Below are 22,931 nucleotides of genomic sequence, written 5' to 3'. Positions count from 1 at the left end.
AGGGCTGCAGAAGATGATGATGATTATGATGTCATCACTCATGGACTGACAGGAGGAGATCTCACAGGTACTATACCTTTGTAACAAACACTTTGACCACATGCGTAAAAACTGAATCTAATGTGTAGAAGACAGCTAAATAAAATAAAATAAAATAAAACATTAAAATAGCTTGGTTTGTTTTACTTCTCAATTAATTTAAAGGAATATTGCAGTAATTTATTATTGTATATTCACAAAACTGACCATAAGGGACAGAAATAACCCTAACTTTTAGTCCCTAATATGATACAAGCTCCATAAAAACACTGGATCCTTCGATTTCCATGATGCAACTTGATACCATGCTTTGTTAGATTGTGTTTATCTGGTGAACTCTTATTATTTCGGCCCCTTTTCCAAAAAAATTTAAAGCAGGTTTCTGTTAATAAAATCTAAAATCTTAAGCCCCGCCGGAGGTAACATAAGATTTTATATTTTAATGTTTTATTGAAACAAAAGAGTGAAAGAGTGATACATAGAACAAGTAGAAAACAGATATTTTCTTTCTTTTTTTAAAAGAGTTATCAACCCATAAACCTTTCTCAATCCAATCCCAGCCAACAGCCCTCTTTAAGTAGCCAGAAGAATAATGAAATAGTAGAAATGTGCAGTAAAAATTGGTTGATAACATTAAGATTAAATTTAATATTCACAGAGATAATATTAATCAAGGTAATATGAGTACTGGTACATATAAATAAACAGAAATAATGGAAAACAAAGAGGAGGTTGTAGGTGCTGATATCCAGGCCGTCACACCCGACTGCTACTAATAGTAGTATTAATTTTATTTTATTTGTATAGCACTTAAAAACAAGGTTACAAAGTGCTTCACAAAGTGTATGAAAATAAGACAATAGCATTACAATATTTAAAAAGAAATGTCAAGAGCATAGAAAGATAGTGTTATATTATATTTCCTATAAACAATATGTTTTAAAACAGGTGATGTGCTAACCTGCCTGATCGCCTCAGGCAGAGAATCCCAGAGCCTCGGGGGCCTTGATGGCAAAAGCCCGGTCACCTTTAGTTACCAGCCTTGACTGAGGGACGACTAGTGAGGGTAGGCTTGAGGAGCTCAGGTCATGACTTGGAGCATAAGGAGTCAGAAGCTCAGCTGTATAAATGTTGAGCGTAAGTTATTAAAATAATCTTAAATTCCGAAGTTAACTGGCAACCAACGGAGGGAGGCGAGAACTACTGACAATATGATGAGATCATTGGGGTTAGTTTCAAAGACAGCTCTCTCTACAGAAGACATTATACAACTGTTTTATGGGCTGTCATGACTTTAAACCAATCTTTATGTGTAAAATCAGAGGATGCTTTAAAACAACCCAATCAAAACCTAATGGCAATTGTCATGTAACATACTTGAGTGAGATAATGGAGAAACAAGATCATATTCAGAGTGACCATAGAGAGATGATTGAAAAATTAAGATCTAAAGAGGGAACAAGATACAAGACCTACCAAGGCATTAATCCAGCTATATCTGTTCATCTACTTTCTACCAGCAATACACTGCACATTGAAGACCATCTGAGAATAACTTTCGCACGGTGGAAATGGGGAGGTGGAGACATGCACCACCAGAACATTATGTATGTTGCTGTAAATCTGCGATATAAGATGAAGAACTGGGCTGCTGATAAAAGACTGTTCATGTTACATGCATGTCTTGAGGTACCGGAGCAGCAGCAGGCCTCTACTGAATGATGGGATTCTGTGTTGTTAGGTGTATTACCTTTTAAAATTTTTACTAGTGGGTTTATCTTATACATGATTTTTTTTAATATAGTATTTGGACCCAAATATTTTGTTTGTTTTTGTCAATAAAATAACTAACTAATTAACCAGAGAAGGGCGGCACGGTGGTGTGGTGGTTAGCACTCTCGCCTCACAGCAAGAGGGTTGCCGGTTCGATCCCGGGCGTGGGAGCCCTTCTGTGTGGAGTTTGCATGTTCTCCCCGTGTCAGCGTGGGTTCTCTCCGGGCACTCCGGCTTCCTCCCACAGTCCAAAGACATGCAGATTGGGGACTAGGTTAATTGGTAACTCTAAATTGTCCGTAGGTGTGAATGTGAGCGTGAATGGTTGTTTGTCTCTATGTGTCAGCCTTGCGATAGTCTGGCGACCTGTCCAGGGTGTACCCTGCCTCTCGCCCACACACATGCACATAATGCAGCCCAGCCCTCTGTTAGATGCTAACAACCCTGAGGACAAAGCACCATCTACTGGTCATGACCAGAAACACAAGCACCCTGCAGATGTTGGCCTCATTGAACCAGACTGTGCACTAGAGGGTGGTGTTGCATCTCATGTGGAAGGGGCTCAGTTTTTAAATCAGTGCATTGCTCATCAGATCATAAATACATAAGTTACAGGGTAACGTCCATTTGTTTTGCAGGTTTACAGCTTCATTGATTTTTCTCACTATAAAACATTTATCACCATCTGCAGAGCCAGTTCAACAGGGGATGATCCATTTCTGCGCTCCACTGCTCTGAATATTACCCATCGATATTTAAATCTTAAATAGGTTTGATTTCTGACCCCCCATGAGCGATAACTGTTGTTTTTTTTATAGTTGTTCCAATAAGAGGCTGTGTATTTTATCGCTGCTTATATGAGGAATGCGATACAGCGATAACTGCTGGCAGTGGTTGTGGGAAACATTTAGATATGAAGGAAAGCTTTGTAGCAAGGCCTCTTTTAAAATGTTTGGTCATCCAGTGGTCTTTTGTGCTGGTTCATTGGTTCACATGGGAAGTTTTGTTGTGTTTTGTTCTGCTGATGGTGATTCGTCTAAAGCTGGACTGTGCTGTATTAGAGCTGCTTCTGAGAAGGCATGAACATATTAACCTTTGGAAAGGCTGCTCCTGTCATCTGTGAAGTCTCCGGTCACACACTCTCTGTTTTAAGAAAGGTCATGGGCTAGCGAAATGTCCCTGTGACTTCCCTGTCTTCTCTAAATAAATAGCCTTTGGCTGCAACAAAGAAGAATCTGCTGTGGACAATGAGTGTATGATGCAGTATGTTACATATTTTTCTTCTGCAACACATTCTCCTTGATTACAAAGAATTAGAAATACAGTATTTTGTTTGAATTATGGGGGGATGACATTTCAACTGGCCTGGATTCATTGTTTTTGTCCTCTTCATGTTCACAGATGGATTATAAAACAATGGGCCCCTGGGCACAGATATGCAAAAGGCCCCGCCACCTCTCCTACACAGGAGTAAGACACACAAATCCCTTTTACACTGTCTGTTAAGGGTGGGAACATCACACTATTATGCCACCTTGCCGCTCTGTATATAAGGTACTATTGCAGAATGTGGGGACAGAGTGGTCTTGCCTTTAAGTCACCACGGTTCAGTTTTGATGACACGTTATTCGTGCCTTTCACTGCAGGAGATTTAAAAAGTAGCTGTTAGCAGTTAGTGGCTAACTCAAAAAAAGGAGAAGAATGGCCGTAAATGTCCACAAATTGGAAAAAACTATGAGATTCGGAAGCTTCTTCCTCTCTGAGCAGAGGATGAGATCAGCCGCCATATGACTGGGACAGTAAATGATTGAGACCTGAATGTCATTGTCGTTGTTTAGAGAGCACTGCCGATGCATATGTTTTATATCATACTATGCTGTTGTGTTACATGTCATGCCCGTCATGCCTCTTTCGATTCTGCAAAGCCTTGATGTAGTGTGTAATCACACTGGAGCAGAATGATGCCGTTGTTATTTGGTTCAAAATATAGAGGAGACATAAAGATGGGACTTCTAAGCAGCCTTCTAGTGCAGTCTCTGTGTAAAAATGGCTACAGACTTAGTGGTAGTTAAGCCTCTTTTTTTGTTTGTTTTTCATCTCCTTCTAGTTGTTATGCATCTTTGTGTGATTTTGTGACTCCATGTGGTTGTTTTGTGGCCTTTTTAGTTAACTTTGTGCCTTTTGTTGGTCGTTTTATGTCTCTTTTACCCCCTTTCCACCAAATTAACTTTGGTTCTTGAACCAGTTCTGTTCAGGATTTCGGAACCTTGGTGCTATCTAGCCGACCAGCCCATGTTTCAACAAAATAAACAGTAGCAAAACTGTGTTTTGCATAAATTATCTGCAAACTTTTGTTCTGTTATTACAGTTATTTGTTTTTACAAAAAACAAAACAAATATGAAACAACTATTAATAAGACTTCTGCATGGCCGTTTTGTTCCAATGATTTCTGACTTCTCCATTGTTGCCTTCTCCATCCTCTCGTTACAACCTGTAGAATATGACACACCCACTTACATCATTACGCTTCATACTCAAGGACAGAGGAAAAACCTGCTATGTTTTTTGGTTCCAGCTGGTAACCAACTTTTCAAGTTCTGAATCTGAATCTTTGGACAAAATGCAGTTAAAAATTAGGTGTTGGAACCGAAACAGAACCAGTTCCATGTTGGATGAAAAGGGGTATCTGGTTGTTTTGCCCCCTTTTGTAGCTATTTTGTGTCTCTTTGCAGTTCCTTTACATCTCTTTGTGGTCATTTTGACTTCCTGGTATGTGTTAATTTGAGTGACATTTTGCAGGTGAAGGCCAGTGGGGCCCCTGACACTTGGGGCCCCTGGGACTGTGACCAGTAGGCCCATTCAGTTGTCTTATGTTTTGCAACTAAATTATTTTTTATTTCATTTTAGCTAACAGATGGTAGAAAACATAAAAAATGATTTAAAAACCCCAAAACAACAACAAAAATACTTAATTTTCCTCTGTCTCTGTCAGGTGTATTTAAATATGGGGCAATTACATAACATTCAACATTATGTGTGCCCGAAATATTATACTTCCTACTGTATCTATACTTGCAGAGATGAAAGCTCTGCCGTAGTGCTTCAGTGCCACTATCTGCTGAATAAATCCCCTCTTCCCTTTATGCTGTTGTGTATTCATGGTGGTTTGGGGTATTGATTAGCCTGCTGCGTGCCCATAGCCAGAGAGAGAGATTAAAAACTCCCGAACAGAGGCCACAGAGGCCTCTATGATGGACCATGATGCCTCTCATTGATCCCTCTGATTGACTGCTGAGAGACAGTCTTTCTCTCTCAGTCACCAGTGAGATGGTGGACTGCACACAGCTGGGGGAAAGCTAAGCATGTGTGTCACTTTAGGATTGGAGAAAAAAAAGCATTTTAATGTTAGGAGACATCCCAAATATATCAGACATTTGAGAAGTGAAGTGAAGCAGAAATTTGACATTCAGGCTTTGTTCGAATGGTATTCCTCTGCGGAGGAACCGAAGAGCATCAGAATGAGGAGCGGAGGAGGAGCGGGATTGATCACCCAGCCTACCTTGTCCAGGAAATGAATTAATGACCTTGGGGAAAGTCATCCATCCATTTGACAGGCACTGGGAGTCAACTCTCTCCACAAAAAAGGAAGATCTTAATTCTCTGCCAGCACAGATATTTTCCATTCAATCTCCATTCGGTGACATTTTACCTTTAAAAAAACATGTCAAGCGTTAATGTTTATTCAGACAAACAGAATCAATACCTTTATTTATATGGCTCCAAATCATTCTTGTTACCTTATAAATGCACCCAGTAGACCTACTGTTGCAACGGCCATCAGAAGAAAGGCTACAATCTCCATCATAAATCTAGATTTTCCCTTCTCAATACAAGTCTAAATGTAAATGTATTTCACATCGTTTCAGCTTTAAAAATGTGTATTAATATTTTCTAATTGAAGTACTTTACATCAATGAATCAATGGTAGTATTCCCTGAAAAAATAAACTGACTTCACTGGACAATTAATTACTATTTATTGCGTCAGAGGAGTGCCAGGCACAAACCCATTGTCTATATGAGCCTGTGACCAGTCAATCACTGCTGGGTCAGCAAGGGTCCCAGCTGTCTGAATGACGTAGTGTACTAAACAAGCAAGCATATGGGTCGACAAGCATGCTGGCATATGAAGTCCTGGAGTTAGTGTAGTTGAAATTACCTGAATGAAATTATGGATACAACAGTATTTCCAGAAGTATCAAGTATGGCTTGTGTCTCAGAGACTCGCTGCTACTTATCTCAGCTTCACATGTAGTTTAATAGTGAGCTGAACGCGCGCTTTACTCGCGAAAGGAACTACAAGTCCCAGTATGGCTGGTGTGAAAAACAATCACCCCCACATTTGTTACATTCAATGTAGATTCTCCTCGTTGGGTTTATGTAGTAGCTCGACGGTTGAGAAGAAAAGTTAGCGTATTTGTGTATAAAATACAGCGAAGAAGTCGGAAACGTGTTTTCTGGTGATTGTCTTAACATTTTAGAGCTAGAGTAGCATAAAGCTACGGTGAGTTACACACGTAAAAAGATACATGATAAGTTTTACCGGCTGTATAATAGATGAACATATTTCTGACCAAATATTTCTCTTCAATCGCCACTTATATTATTTTTCTTATAACATTTTAATTTTCTTATTTTTAATTCTATGAGCTGGCGTAATCAAAACTAGACACTTTCAGCGTTTATTTCGTGCTTAATTGGTGCCCCCAACTCTGAATGTTACTATTTCCGACAGCCCATGAAGGCAGCACGTGCCCACCAGCAGCAGCAGCCATCCGCATTAAACAGATTTCATTCACTGAGTGGCCGCTCCGTGGAGAACAACAGGCTACCTCCCTCTGTCCTGTGTGAGTATTACAGCCTCCTGCACCTCTAGCCTTTCACAGAAGTTATGTCAAATAATATTTGTCGCCGTTTTAGTCGAAGCCGAGACTTGCTGTCGCTTAATTTCAGAAATGTCTCGCGCTGAATCGGAGGTTTTAATTCTTTTCAAAGTCATGACTGAGACGTTTGTGGACAGCGTGGTCTTTTGTTCTCTAGGTATATTTCTCGTTTTGACAAAGGAAAGCTGGCTGTTATTGAGCCTTACCCGCTGCGACAGTTTGGCACCGATGCGGTTGTTTGTTCCTGGAGGTTATTTTTTATTTTGGGGGGGATATTTTCTCGTTTTAAGCAATTAAGCGATGTGAAGTGACCGGTTTAATCCAGGGTGGACGTATTGCCAGAATGCCAGAAGTGAATGGGGTTATATTTTTGACGTTTTGTTTGTATGCAAATGTGTCTGTTTTTGATTTATCAGCCATTTTTTGATATTTGTTAATATTTTAATTTCATGTTTTTATCTTTTTTGTGTAGGATGCTGCACAGCTATGGGACAAAGGAAACAAAAAGCCCCTATGAATCCAGCTATCTAACAAAGAGCCATAAAAGCAACACCTACAAGGGGTTATAAATTAGGGGAGTACTGTAAAGACATCACCTTTTTGTTATTTGTATGTTTCTTTTTTATTATTAGAAACTATTTATTAAAAACAGTTCACACCTTAGACAATATTGTGAAGTGTTAGGGAAGTGATGTTCAACTGTGTTCAGTCATGATGTCACCAGTAGCCAGTGGCTTGTAAGAATATTTTGGAGCTAAGGTGACAGAGAGGAGCTGCTGTGAATGGCTATGTGGAACAAAACATGCACATAACCAGAGGGGTTCAGTCCGACCCAGTCCCACTGGCAGGGCAGAGTCTTTTCTCCAGCAGCAGCTCCACTTTGCCCTCATGTGGCACTAGTTACTGACCGACTCTTCAGCACAGAAAGGAGACACATCTCCAGCTGCGACATGACTTCATCGGACAACGATGAGACGGGGAGTGACCTGTCTGAGTCTCTGGAGATCCGTGAGCTCCAGGACCAGTACATGGACCCAGAGACTTGCTTCAAGTCCAAAAGCTTACCCATCCTGAATGGACCCTGTCAGCCGGATCGCAAGTCTGCGGAGACTCGGCTGGTCAACACCACCCACACCTGTGTGGGGGTGGAGGAGGGCAACGAGCTCCAGGCAAAAACCCCAGACTCAAGCCAGGCAGAGACTCCCTCCTCCAGGACAGACTTCTCCCCCTCTGCCTCCAGCATGGTGGGGCTCAGCAGCTCATTACCTGTGGAGGGCCACAGGGCTGCAGGTTCGGGGGGTAAAAAACTTGGTTTCTCTCTCACCCGCCTTATCCGCATCCCAGCCAGGAAGTATGTGCGGGTCATCCTAAGAGACTCTCGCTGCTTCCTGTTCTGCATGTGCTACCTGACCTTCATTCAGTCCCTGATGGTTTCGGGCTACCTGAGCAGTGTCATCACCACCATTGAGAAGCGTTACAGTCTGCGCAGCTCTGAGTCTGGCCTGCTGGTCAGCTGTTTCGACATCGGCAGCCTGCTGGTGGTGGTCTTCATCTCCTACTTTGGGGGCAGAGGTCAGAGGCCGCGCTGGCTGGCTGTAGGTGGTGTGGTCATCGCTGTGGGGGCAGCATTGTTTTCCCTGCCCCACTTCATCTCACCACCATACCAGATTCAGGAGATGAACTCATCAACGGGGCGTGAAGGCCTCTGTTTGAGTGGCAACAGCAGTGGGCGTGAGCTTGACGTGGCATCGTGCCCTCGCGACCAGGAGGGCAATGAGCACAACCTGTATGTGACTCTGTTCATCTGTGCCCAGATACTTGTGGGCATGGGGTCCACGCCAATCTACACCCTGGGGCCCACCTACCTGGACGACAATGTGAAGAAAGAAAATGCATCTCTCTACCTGGGTAAGACATCCTGTCATACATTTTGTTTCCCTGACATTTATAAAACGTGGAGGAACAATGTTACATCACAAAAACATTCCAGACTTGCTGAATTTATTTGGATAAATAGAAGACAGGCTGCTTCTCAGACTTGAGCAGTTTCACTAGTTTTGCTCCACAGTACAAACTGTGCAGCTCTTATGTGTGTAACTTGAAGGATGCAGTGCCCTTGGGCTATACAGTTACTGGTCTGTAGCACAGTTAGTGTCAATTATCCCTGCTGATTTCATTCCCACTATAAATGCATCAGATGTTTGCATTTTGATAGATTTAAAAGACAGCTTTTAACTGGTCTGGTCTTACGATGTTTACCGGGAGGGTATGTGCATGCATGTATGCCCGCAGAGTTAAAAAATGCACTCATCAACCCCCCCAGCCCTCTGTCCTTTTGATTTAATCTCCACGGCATGCAACCTCTGCACCACACTGAGGTAAATACAGAGACTGCAAAGTCAACCTTGGGCCAGAAGCGCATGAGAGGAGTGTGGTGCAAGAAGCAGAACTGGGTTGCTTATGATTAATGGTCCTGCACTGTGTGTGTGTGTGTGTGTGTGCGCGTGTGCATGGTAATACTGCTGTGTCCTCAGGCTTGTGTGTGTGTGCGCGCAGGCTGGCAGCAGTAAAGCAGCATGCTCTCATGTTTAGCCAGAAAGGACTGGTTTCTGGTGTGTTTAAGTGTGAGCAGATTGTATTCCTTCACAAATCATCTGTACGTTTCTTCACAGGTATCCTGTAATTTATCTGGTATGCTGGGGCTGTGCTGGCTGTGATGGCCTGTACATGCACACACATACTCCGCAGAGCTCATAGAGAAGGTCATGGTTGCAGAAGTAATCCTCCTGTGTGTCCCCACTGTAGTTGGGTTATTGGGACATGGGGCACCCCTCAATCTGGTGCAGTGTCTTTACACAGATGGTCATTGTCCCACTGACCTGTGTGTAGGGCTGCAACTAATGATTACTGTCATCAGTTTATCTGTTGATTTATATTATGGATTAATCTGCAAAATTATCCTCTGAATGTTTGTGTTTTTGCTTGATAAACAGCTTTATCTTGTGATCTTGTGATTTAACTTTTCAGTTGATCCATCGACTGATTCATTAACTCCTTGTTTCAATATGCTTGGTGGATGTAAAACAACAGAGATTGTTGCAGAGCATTAGCCACAGTGATGACACCAGCCCCCGATCCAAACATTACGCAGTCTATGGAGCATATTCTGTGTCGAGTCCTCTCGCTGCCTGCTCCGCTGCCCCCGAGTCCCAGTATTGATCAGATCCCTGCGTCACAGGGAGCCAATGCAGCAGAGCTATTGAACCAGGCAGGAAAGCAAGGAGAAAACAACCCCAAAACAGAGACTTGCTGTGCCTTCACCTCGCCATGGTACACCAGAGCAAAGGCATCTGAGCTCCTAAGGCCCATTGAGTCATCACAGTCAAGACGTCCCTGTGTACAGATATCCATCAAAAGCGGCTGCTGTGCCCTTGATGGTTATTTTCAGAGGACTCCCAGAGGGATAATCTGTGTCTTCCAGCAATGCATTGTTTGGGAAAACGGCAACATGTTCTGACATGTCAGACGGAGTGGGGAAGTGGAGAAAATGTCCTTGATTTGTATATCAGACTCTCACAATAACCATGGTAACTGGGCTCCACTTGTATTATTCAGGTGTTTTGAATACATCTTTATCTTTGACATTCTCTGAGGCGTGTTCTGGTATTTGGTGCATGAGTCAGCCATGGATGAAGAAGTCCAGGTAGTGCTGGCTTGCCATGTTAGTATGTAGGGGTGTACGAAAATATTAGTATACTCACAAAAACACTATTAGATTTTAATTCATAGTTTATATGCAAATATTCATGGCAGTGGTTAATTTTGTGTTTTTAAACCCCTGACCATTAGATCCTCCAGTGTAATCTATCTGCAGCCTTTTGACTCTTTAACTCCTACGTAGCAGCATATCCCTAACATAAACACAAAGAACGCATCCCTATGAAACAGGCATAGTCATTCATTGAACACCACTAGCATCGGCAGTTTTTCTAAAATTAGATTTAAAGGTCCCATATGATGGTCATTTTTAGGTTTATACTTGTATTTTAGGTTTCGACTTAAACATGTTTTCATGCTTTAATGTTCGAAAAACACTTTATTTTTCTCAGACTATCTGTCTGAATATACCTATATTCACCCTGTGTGTGAGATGCTCTATTTTAGCGCCTGTCTCTTTAAGTCTCCTTCTTGAAAAGCCCGCGTGTTAAGATTGGTTGCGTTTCCGTGTCTTCCACATCTGTTCGCCCGGCATCTCTGCACCATCTTTGCAGCTGGGAAATGACCGTAACCAAACGGTATCAGCAGTTTCTGCCTTTTTATCTTTGTGATGTCACAACTTCCCAGAAGCCCAGACGGCTTGTTTAAAGGCACAGTTTGTGAATACAGACTCTGAATGAGTTTTGTTGTTTTCCCACCTGGACTTTTATGCTCTGCCATTTCTCCTCTAATCATCACGCTGTAACCTGTGACAGGCTGTTATGATACCAGAACTATCGCACATTCACATATATGTAATTTTTTCTTCAGTCACTTCATAACACGTGCACACGGCGAGAGAGGAAAGGGAGAGTTGCTGTGCTGCTGCCAGAGGAGCCGCTGAATGAGTTCCCTGTGAGGGGTGACTCACTAAAAGAGTCTGAGAAGTCCGGGGCTGTTCATAAAACATTCAGGACGCCACCGTTTATTCCGCGCTACTGAAGCTGCTTCTCTTTTTGAAACCCCTGTGGAGTCGGCAATAATTTTGCTTCCAGCTATGCTTGTTGTTGCCGTGGTTGACAGTATGACATCAATATGTCAACAAGTCGGAATATTGCGAGTATCGCGATAACAATTTTTTATATTGTTTTAAAAATTATACCGGCATAATCGTGAATAAGATGATATGGCACACCCCCAATTGTAGCATTATCCCCACCACTTACAGTGAGCTCAGCTGCTGTGGCGCCAGACTGACCTCTGGTGGTACGCAATGTGAACTACATGAAAACGTTCTCATTACAGCCTCTCCATTTTGAGCTCAATAGAAACAGGAGTGTCTGTATTTTTAACGGTGTTGAAAACCTTACCTTTGCGATTTCTAACTACCCTGGTTACAGTAGTACCATGATACCGCTTCACCTTGCACTCCAGTAACGCAGTATGTTTAGTTTGGATGAAATCTACCTTCAGACGACATATTTCTTTATTTCACCCTAAATAAACATGTTGTTGGGCAAGTGTTAGAGTCAACATTGAAACGTAGATTTTTAACCTCTACCCAGTCCCCAGCAAGAAGGGAAAGTGGAACACTTCTGAACCCATTCACCCAGAAATCCTCCAAGCTATCCTCATATTTTCCTAGCTTAATTTTGTGGAGATATAGGCTACCCATATCTTGAGGAGGCTTCCCCCGAAATTACCTCGAGATGGTTTTCCCCCCTCTCCCATGAACGTAAACCCCATCTCAATTTACACTGGCTCAGAGGGGAGGAGCTGCTCGCTTTAGTAGGACAATGCGGTGTACACTCAGGGGTACTTCTGGTGCCCTTGGAGGAAGAGAAAGAGAGAGTGTGTGGTTTTTTTGTCAGGATGTTATCTTTGTGTACGCATGCATACACAGTAAGGCATTCCCTCGGACCAGTCGCCCCAATTCCCAGCTATGGCCCCATGTCGCTATGGTAATGTAACAGGCACGGCATCTGAACTTTACCTCTTTTACTGTACTTTGAGAGCAAATGGTGAAACGAGGGAACTGTTTATTTGGCTTTGTAGATCTCTGTTTAGGATTCTGTGGTTTTGTAGTACTCCCCTAGAGAATTTAAAGACAAGAACTGGCAGCTCGAGTGTGGAAGTAGCCGCCGTTTGCACATTTCTGCCTCTTTTCCTCAGTCTGTTCTCTTTCTGCTCTGACAGATTTACAACATACCATTCTTGGCGTTACTATGGTGAACGTTTGTCTTTGCCCCTCTCTGAGGAGCCACTCCATCTTGTGTGAAGGTGGCTTGTTGCATTAGATGAGGTTTCTGTTGTTCAGCTGAGCAACAATTTGTAATAAACTGGAAACAAACGTATTCAAATCAGCTTCTGTTGTTGTTTTGCTGTCTCTGCTGTTGATTGATTCCTCCGGTCTCCGTCACCATCTCCATGTGATTTGACTACACAGTGACCCACAGATCTAAATGATCAATATAATCTCGATTCTCCTCATTGAGTTGTTGATCCCTTACAAGCCATGGACAGTGACTGTGACCTCCAGCTATGAGAGGGAGCGTTTTTTTCCTTCCACCCCTGCCTCACTGACGACCTCTGTGATTTACAAGCTAATGATGCTGAGAAGCTGTTATTGATGTCGGGTGAACGGAGAGGTCATCTCTGATTAGATTGCTGTCTGCATGTCCACATTACCCTCTGGAGGAGGTGTCCACTGAAAATATACCCAAAATTTGTCACAGCCCTTTTGTTAATTCCCTGTTTTTCTTTTTATTGTCTAGACTTTGCAGCCTGTTTGCATATAAATCTACTGTACACGCAGCCACCCTGTCTACACGCAGGATAAGGTTAATAGATTCCTACTGGCTGACAATGTCCCACTGCCTCTGCATTAACTAGTTTGCAGTGCAGATGACTTTGAAACGGACATACTGGTGTGTGTTATTGGTGTGTGTGCATTATTGATGTTCCCATGAAAATAAAAGGAGATCTGACATAGCTGTAGTTTGACACAGTGGTGTTTATTTACTAAAGAGGAGGAGAAGAGGTGGTGCCCAGTTTAGGAAGAGAGGAGCTTTAACACCCGCAGAGACAGCCTGAACACTGGTCTTGTCTGCGCTCTCTGATACTCACAGACACACACACATGCTCGCATAAGCACAAGGGGTGTGTTTTCCGCTCTCTCCCTCTGACAGATTTAGAAAGAACAGTTGCTCTCAGTGTCTCTCCTGAAGTGCGTTTTGTGTGTGTGTCTCCCTCCAGATTAGAGAGGAAAAAGCAGGAATGAACAGTTCACTATTACCTCCTGTGTTTTTATTTTTTGTTGAGGATTATCAGCCGTGGCCCCGGCACGTCCTTTTTCTGTGCTCACTCAAGTCAATTCCATTAAACTGTGTGTCCTGTTCTGCCCAGCAGCCAAAGCAAATGCAGATTGTGCACTGACAGAAGCAAACACACACACACGTCCCTAGAGAACCTCCCCTCCCCCCGGCGCTCGCTCCGTCTCTGCCCCTCCAGGCTGACAGATCACATTTCAGAATCAGTTAGGGTACACGTTTGGGCCCTGTCAGAGGCTGGCACACATATAGAAAGAAGGCTGGTCCTGTTTCATCACTGTCCCCTTGGCTTATCCTCAAGGAGGTTTTAAATATCTCTACTTGCTTTCCCTCCGCTCGGTTGTGTTGTCCACACAGGCCCTCAGGGTTACTCAGCAGCAGGCGACCTTTTTAGCTGCAGCTTGCAGGGCTGCCAGCTCTGACCACCACTATTACTACTACTACTACTACTACTGTGACTCCCCATTGAACTGCTGACCCCTCTGAGGCTGATCCTGTGCCACCGATGACTCTGTCTGTGCCTCGAAATCCTTCACTGCTGTTTGTATCCCCACCAACCTGCACTCCTCACAGACATTTGTCTTTTAATCATTCCGCAGGAAGAGTAGGAGTGATAGAATAAGGCAAGTGTGGGAGTCGGTTTGTTTCCAGAGGCAGGGGTCTTTACCGCATCAACTGTAGTGCAGTCATTGCTCAGTTTCACTGGCCGCTCACTTCTGGCCATTTTTCAGCGTTGTGTCCGGGTTGTTTTGACAGTGTGGGAAGGTTCCTGGGGAAATGCCATAAGAGGTTTTCAGGATCACAGTGACGCTGAGAAACCTTTTGTTTAAAGGTATGCGGGAAAGGAATGGACAATTTTTCTTTGTTCTTGCTGGCTCTTTGGTTCATGTTGTTCCCCCCGCCCCCCAAATCCTCTTTGATCCCTTGCTCTCGTTGGCTCGGGTTAAAATGAAATAATGCCCCAAAATAGCTTTGAAGTGGTTTAATTGTTACTGGACAGAAACACAGTAGGGGATTGTCACTTCTCATTCACATCTATACATTAGAAAGCAGCTTGAAAAATGAAATGTCACTTAGATTTTCAGACTGGGTAACTTTATGACTGAGTGGTTAGTGTGTTTGGTCTACAGTGCTACAAATACCTCAGGACCGCAGACGCTACCTTCCCCACCCACGAAACCATGACTCATAATTGAGTGTCTTGGGGATGACATGATTGCCTTAACAGCGTCCGTCAATTTGAACAAATTACAGTGCTTCATTCACAAATGAAACGTTTAATTTATAACACATCTTAATGTGACATCTGTACTTGCGAATAGCACATTTTTCTCCCTTTTTATATTTCTTGTCTAGATGGATAGCTTTAATACTGCCTTATCTCCCCCGAGCTGCCACATCCCCTTTAAGTGTTATACGGCCTGTAACAAAAAAACAAGAGGCCTCTTCACTTCAGATGTCCTTTGCCGTTTCATCTCTGCTGACTGAAAGCACTCAAAAACCTGCAGCCTCTCTGTGTATTTTCTCTGATTAAGCCTATCAGCATTGTGAAGAGAAACATGCCCTTCCTTTGCGTGTTGTGTCCAGTCAGGAAATGAGTCGTTGTCAATAATTACCAGATGTTTATCTGTTGCCAGGGGTACAGCATGTCCTGCGATGGCTATCGACACAGAGGGTGCTGTCGCTATTGAGCACTGGATTCTTAAAAAGATGGAAACTCTGAGTGAGCTACTGTGGGATTGGACATATCTGAGCTGTGTCAATTCTATCTGGATCAAATAGTTGCATATAGACTGCCTGTACATGCATGTCAAGCTGAATTACGCTCTCTTCTTTCAATCTTGTGCGTCTTATCTGCTCAGCTCAGTCCGTCCTCCAAGTTGATTCAGCCTTTAGGGTGTTGTTAGGAGTGTTGTTTTGCTACAGAGATGGAGGGGAAAAAATCTTCCTCCGTTCTCGTGTTATGCCCTCGGAGCAGTGGACTAGCTATTGTTCTCCTTGACCCCTGTTCTGCGTAGATGGAGACTGAGGGAGGAGGGGCTGCTGGAGGGAGAAGTGTTAATGGCATTTACATAAGTGTAAGAACATGTTGAGCACAAAAACAGCTCTGGTATTTGGGAAAGAATGTGCTTTCATTCACAAATATTAGGATCATGTCGACAAATGGTGACCTCCACATAGACATTCAAACAGATTTGCTTACTAAAGCAACATTGGTAAGAAAATTAAAGCATTTCCTTCCATTTTTATACGCTGGATGTCCTTTTTTTCCTCATATTGACCTTCTGACCTTAAGCTGCTATTCTACTGTGCTGGCTGCATATAGCCGACCCATCTGTGTCAAGCTCCTGGAGGAACAGGAGCCCACTCTGAGGGAGATAAATGGCATGACACTAAACGTTTTCCAACCCCAGCCTGTGGGATTGCTGCGCACACACACACACACACACACACACACACACACACACACGTGCACACTCAGACACATACAGACATGCTGAAAAATAATGCACTAAGACCAAAAAATGTAGCCTGACAGGCGTACAGACTGGGGCAAATCTCGCCGTGCACATTCTTCTGTCTGTTGTAGCGGCTCTGCCAAGCTCCGTTATGCCACTAAATGTAGCGTTAAGCTGGTTGTGCATTATGTAACTCGGGCTAATAGGCTAACACGTAACCGCGATACAGCTCATTGGAGAGACAGTGTTTTGACAAGAGTTGTCCACTGGTTTTAGCTGACTGAGTTGGCTCATTGTTGTGGGATGTTTGGGAGAAAAGTTTATTTAAAGTACACAGTAGGAATCTTTTAACAGCCAGACACAGGTACCTTATAATATTTTCCAAAGCCTGCTGCTCTAATGTTAATTTTGTCATGCTTCTATCCCCATGGCTGTGTGTTTTTTTTTATTTTGGGGGGCCTAGTAGTTGGTAGCAGGGTATAAATGGTGAGAGAGCAGCTGTTTAGAGCTGGCAGGGTGCGTGTGTGTGTGTGTGTGTGTGTGTGTGTGTGTGTGTGTGTGTGTGTGTGTGTGTGTGTGTGCACCTGCAGATGGGGAGGGGTGAGGTTTAGGGCTTTGGGGGTTGGTGGGAGTGAGCACAAGTGTTTGCAGGAGGCAGGGTTTTGTGTTGCGTGGCTTTTCCTGCAAGCATGCAGTGGTATTTGAACATCTGTGCCTGTGCGGAGACACTGCAGGGAAGTCTGACCCGTCATTGTCAAGACTGACTCCACAGACTTCTGTCACAGTGTGTAGGAGGCACCTCTGCTGCAGAACAGTGTACTGAGTTCTTTTCTTACCTGCATTAACAGCAAATGATGTGAATGAAAGCAGGGCGGTGCTGTGTAGTCACTCCATCTGCTGCGTGTTGTGCCACAGTAATTATATTCACTCAAATAGTAATCAAAGTATTCCAGATTCATGGTTAAGATCACATAAGCTTAGCTATTAATATAGTTTTTTAGCCTTTTATCCTTCAAGATACCAGCAAAACCAATTTTCTCACTGTTGCCAAGGAAAGGAAAGTCACACAGGGCACAGAATCAAAAAACACACATTCAAGCATAAAGAAGGCTGATGGTGAGTATGATAAAGAATATGTCTTTATATATTCGATATGTTGTTATGGTTTCCTGAAGGCAAGGAACGAGCTGATGGCTGTGGAGTTGAGTTGGAATCAGCATTCTTGCCTCTTTATTTTCCTCTTGGGGAGTAGCTGGTGCAGGAATTGGACAGAGGAGGGTGCGCTGATGAATTGGCCAAATTCTTGGCGCCGGCTGAAGACGGGGGGGGGGGGGGCAACCGCTTAAGCACCATGGACCAGATTGCTGTGCCATGTCTGTCAATGAGAGAGGCTGAAAAGCTGCAGGTGCAAGCTTGTGGCACACTAACACCTCAGCCCTGTACTCACTCCTCTAATGGATTCACACACATACACTCGCGCACACTTGGTTGCTAGTATAATGTGGTTATACCCCCGGCCCAGATGCCCTATTCATGGCCCCTCATCAGCTGAAAGATTATCTGCCACCCTCTCAAATGCTGGAACATTATGTATGCATGGACAAACACACAGAGTGGTGACAGACTTGGTGTGTTTGACGCGACATTTGGGAGCACTCCACCAGTGTGCGTGTGTTTTGGCAAGAGGTAATGTAAGGATTAGGGTTTGGCAACATGTTAAAATCCAGGTCCAAGCTCTCATAGCTTTTTTTAGTCAAATGATTAGTCAAAATAAACTCACAAAATGCCAAGAAAGGAATATATTTGTGCATCTGTTTTCCTTATTTAACATAACGATGCAAATATGTACTTTCTGAATTTAGGTTTCTCTCCTAACACATCATTAAACACACTTGAATGTAACGAAGACAAAATAAAACTCACCCAAACTGTCTTGGTTAGTCTTTCACTACCTCTTATTTGGTCGAAATAAACCCTTAATTCACTGAGTTAGAAGTGAAAATACACTGGCTCTACATGCTGTTTTTTCTGGCATCTTTGTGTTGCAGGATTAGCTTGCCGAACAAGATTCTGTCGCTGAGTAGTCTTGCAAAGCCAGACCTATCTGCACACTTTGAGTGCTTTGCCAGCTGCCCGCTGAGCACTATCTCTCACTTGTTCTATGGAGGCAGACCTTTAAATTAGCACCCCAAAAAACAGTCGGTGATGTACTCAGCCAATCACAGATAGCTGATACATTCATCCAGTCGCTAATAATGGTCCTCTCAGATTGGCTGCATGCCGTACAGCTTCAATCAGAGGTTGAGAATGAAGCAAATTTGGCCTGATAACATATGTTACTTTCAACTGAGGATGTAAATGCCCAGTCTACCTCCCCACAATGACTCACACTGTTTCAAATTTCACCTAGAATGCCTTTATAAACCTTGTTTGCACTCTTAATCTCACAAATCTGATGACTAATCCTAACCTGGAATAGCAATTTGTTGACCTAACAGCTCAACCAGAGAGTGGTGGAAAAAATAGCAGGCTCCACACTACAGCAGACTCTGTACCTGCCTGTTGCTTTGGCTGTGCATGTTCTGTACATTTGCAAGGTACATACTGACCTAAACTTGTCTACAGAGGAGTTTTCATTGCAAGAAAATGTTGAAAATGCCCCTTTAAGTCATTCATTAGAAGCAATTAGTAGAGGATGAGCTAAAATTGTGTGTTTGCTCTCATTATGTAAAGGGACTGAGGGTAAAAGTTACAAAGAAAGATGGATTTGGATGGAAATCCACAAAGGATGATGGATTAGACAATTAAGTAGAGAGCAAAGGGATTTACTTAATGTGGCAGTGTGTGAAAGACTTCTGAGAAATATTAGAAAGTGAAGTCATATGAAAGGGAGGAGGCACAAAGGAATTAGCACATTTCTCTCAGGCTCTGCCTTTGAATGACATCCCATCAGTAAGCCAGTTAAATAGAACTGAGTTGGTTTGATTGGCTTGTCACAAGGGGAGATCGTGAGGAAGAGTGAGCGAAATAGATTTCCAGCTGTCTGATAAATAACACTTTATAATGCCAGCATGGATGGCTAACAACAAAGTAGGTTTGCTTTGTGCACAGCATTCACAGAAACACCTTTCTGGGGGCTGGTGAAAACAGAATTTAATATGATGGTAAAATCAAAAGTGAATCATCATTTACTCACACTAACAATATTCAGTAGTTCATGTTTATAAAATAACATATGCGAGTGCGTACAGTGCTGTTTGCCACAGGCTTTCACTGACAACAATAAATAGTCATGATTGAGCCACATCAGTCAGCGACAGGTGCTTTCAGTCTGCACTGTAGCAAAGTTTTATTCCAATGCAGTGTAAGGGAGTGTATAAAATACCAGACTTACAAGCAAGTATAACGTGGTCCAAGCCCCCGATGCAATAAATAAGTTGGGGATAATGTCCCATAAGGTGTCCATTGTCAGGAAGTGCATGAAGAACAGTTGTCTCTGTGGAGTCTATTAATTCTTCATTATGGGCACCTCTAAGGGCATTATCCCACTTATACTATGGTCACTTGCCAAAGAAAAAAAATTATGACCATTCTTTTACATTTTTATGTGTTTAGCAATTAAAATTTAAAGTTTTTCAAAAGCTATAACTCAGTTTCCTGTGTATCTCCTGAGGGTTTGACTAATTCCTGCAATAATCACTGCCATTCCATAAGGTTCATGTGCAATGACAACGTTGTTTACTACTCCAGCAAATAGGATGGACCTTAGACTTGGCAATGATGGCGATGATATTTCCAGTTCCCTCAGCTCATAGAGCCCTTTGGCTCAGCTGTGAGCCAGAAAGCCAACATGATGGTATCAGGATTCAAAGTCAATAACATTGCGTACAGTTGACACAGTAAATATGATTTGACAGTATGTTTGGCAACAAGATTAGCTAGATGTGCAGCCATGTCAGTTCCCAAATCTCTATCAAGATTTGTACATACAAAGATTGTGATACTGTGTAGTCAGTGCATTAATTTAGAACAGTGAACAGACATAATCAGGAATTAATGGACACTCTGCAGCCAATCAGAATCGACTGTCAACCCAGACCAATGTAGGGCTGCACAATTAATCTAACATTGATTACGATCACGATTTTGGCTTCCCACAATAAAATGAAAATAATGTGTGCCCAGCTCATAAAAAAACTCTGCTGCATATCAACTCCAGCACCTTCTAAACCAATAGCCAGCCTCCACTTTTAAAGAGCTGTTCACTATATGTGCACTCTGCAGCAGCATCCTGTGAAGAACTTTCCTGAATGTTGGGACTGCAGATGAGCAAAACCAACCGTCATCATCTCTTGTCGGGGAGCATTTCGGATTTAGGAGAGGACAAATCATATGCAACAAGTGTGTGTGACTAATGCCTGCATAGAAAAGCAACCCAACTAACTTTTTAAACTACCTGAAAAAACACTACAGTCTGTAGTGCGATCACTGAATGAATGCCAAGAAGAAAAACATTGCCGACGTTACCTCACTGAATACCTGTCCTTGTCTAGCATCAACTCAGACATCCATGACAGCCAGCTGCAGCGCATCATGGTACCATGACCACTGTAAAAATACATCGTGGATACACATCTATAGGAAATGCATTGAATTAGTACATTGATGCAAAGATTTGTTAATAAGCAGGAATGTAGTACAAGGGTAAGGAGCTTTGACATCCAGAGGGAGCTTGGAGTAGAGCCGCTGCTCCTTCGCGTCCAAAGGGGTCAGTTGAGGTGGTTCGGGCATCTGATTAGGATGCCTCCGTTAGAGGTGTTTTGGGCATGTCACACCGATAGGAGGCCCCAGAACACGCTGGAGGGATTACATATCTCATCTGGCCTGGGAATGCCTTGGCGTCCCCCAGGAGGAGCTGGAAAGCGTTGCTGGGGAGAGGGATGTCTGGGGTGCTGCCCCCATGACCTGGCCCTGGATAAGCAGATTAAAATGGATGGATGGATAGATAATCATGGTTATCATTTTGGCCATTATGATACAGGCCAAGACCACAGTATACAATGGAATTGATCACTATTAATATTAATAATAAAATGTGCCAAAACAACAACTGGGACACACCAGTCACCGACAAAAACATTAATTCCATGTAAATCACACTAGTTTTTGATAAGAAACCACACTTGAGTGTTTGTAAGTTTGAATCCAAATGTGTTCTCTAAACTAAGACCTCAAATCTTTTGTCTCAGAGCGTTTGTCCATCTGACAGTGATGGATTTAGAGGCCCACTCACTCGCTTTACTGCAGCACAGCAGAGCGAGCAGCTGACGACTGACCTCATATGTATCGCTGGCGGGGTTCTTCTTCCATCACCATGTTCCCAGTTGAGTTTTGCTGATTTTTGTTCATCTAGATTTCTTTCCATTCAGCCTTACTCCCACCAGCCCCAATCAGCAGCAGCAGATTTGTGTTCTTTTGCTGTTAGTGCAAGACCAGAAGCCTTACAGCAGCATGAGAATCAGCAGAAAGTGGTCGCTCGGTGTCAGAGTTAGGATCCATGACCCGTCTGACGAACACAGAAGTTGTACTGGGGTCCCTCAGGAAAACCATGCGTGCTGGAAACTTAAGTTGCATTCGATGAGGGTCATTGCTACCACAGCTTTTTCTTTGTGGACTGGCTGAATCATTGGTTAAAGCAGTTAATAATATCCATGTTCATCATGGCTAGCAGAAGTGTTGCCTCACTGGCTGACTGTAGTGTAGCATCCGTCCTGTAGCAGGGGAGCAGCTAGAAATAAAGACCAGCCCTCCATTCTCTCTCTCAATTTTTAAATATTTGATTTAGCAAAGTGAGCTTGGGGACCCCTGCAAGGAAAGTATAGCAACTTGCATGAAAGTTTTATTGCTGTTTGGGCTTTTCTTGCAATATGACAGATTTGGGCGCTACTATCCTGCAGCGAGGAGCTTTGGTATAAACCACAATAAAAGAGAGGATGCAATTCCTGACAAAGGCATGAGAAAATTCCTCCAGTGGAGCGTGTACGGTAGATTTATGAATCAGATCGTCGCCTGCCCTTATTGCGTGCCTCACCTCTGCTGCATCAATCATGCACCACGCCACATTGCCACATGACCTGCCTCTAGATGAGAGAAGAGGTCACTGGGTCGTAGTTTGCTTTGCAGGAGAATAACTCGAGGGGGAAGGGATGGAGAGAAACAGAGTTAAGATTCCGATCAAGTCCTTTGGGCACCTTGTGATCAGTCATGTCTTTGCTTAAGGGGCTTATAACTGTAATGCTCAGAGGTAATGTGGTTCAGAAGCCCGATGGGTGGCCTGCACGCAGATTTCCAAGTTGGAAGGGCTTTGATGTTGGTATTCGTAGGGCCGTGTCTGGCTGATAAAGTCTCGACTCTGTGTCTGTACCAGTCTGTGCTGCCTGCAAACCAGGATCAAAGTTCTTTACTGTACTTGATCCATTAAAATATTCCTCACATCCTGCCCACATTTCATACTTATCTTAAGCTTTTACCACCCACTGTTCTGCCTGTGGGATGCCAGCGCTGTGTGGAACGCTCATTGACTGCTCGTACCTTTTTTAATATTATATGAGCATGAACTGGTTACGTACACTATTCTCAGCATTTCAGCCATTGTGGTTTTATAGTTTTCATAACAGTATGCAATTAAAACC

The 22,931-nt window shown here is 43.2% G+C and overlaps 1 protein-coding gene across 1 annotated transcript in view; it reads left to right on the top strand.

Annotated features, from left to right (window-relative positions):
* Positions 1–22,931, top strand: part of LOC125881855 (solute carrier organic anion transporter family member 5A1) — a 74,772-nt gene that overhangs the window by 19,974 nt on the left and 31,867 nt on the right. The window contains exons 2-3 of the mRNA XM_049565253.1: positions 6,608–6,719; positions 7,228–8,663. Coding sequence (XP_049421210.1) covers positions 7,706–8,663 — 958 coding nt within the window. The 5' untranslated portion in view covers positions 6,608–6,719; positions 7,228–7,705. The remainder of the gene's footprint in view (positions 1–6,607; positions 6,720–7,227; positions 8,664–22,931) is intronic.

This window comes from Epinephelus fuscoguttatus, linkage group LG21 (assembly GCF_011397635.1).
Source record: "Epinephelus fuscoguttatus linkage group LG21, E.fuscoguttatus.final_Chr_v1".
Classification (NCBI taxonomy): domain Eukaryota; kingdom Metazoa; phylum Chordata; class Actinopteri; order Perciformes; family Serranidae; genus Epinephelus; species Epinephelus fuscoguttatus.
The sequence above is the reverse complement of the archived record's forward strand: the minus strand, read 5'-3'. Positions and strand labels throughout refer to the sequence as shown.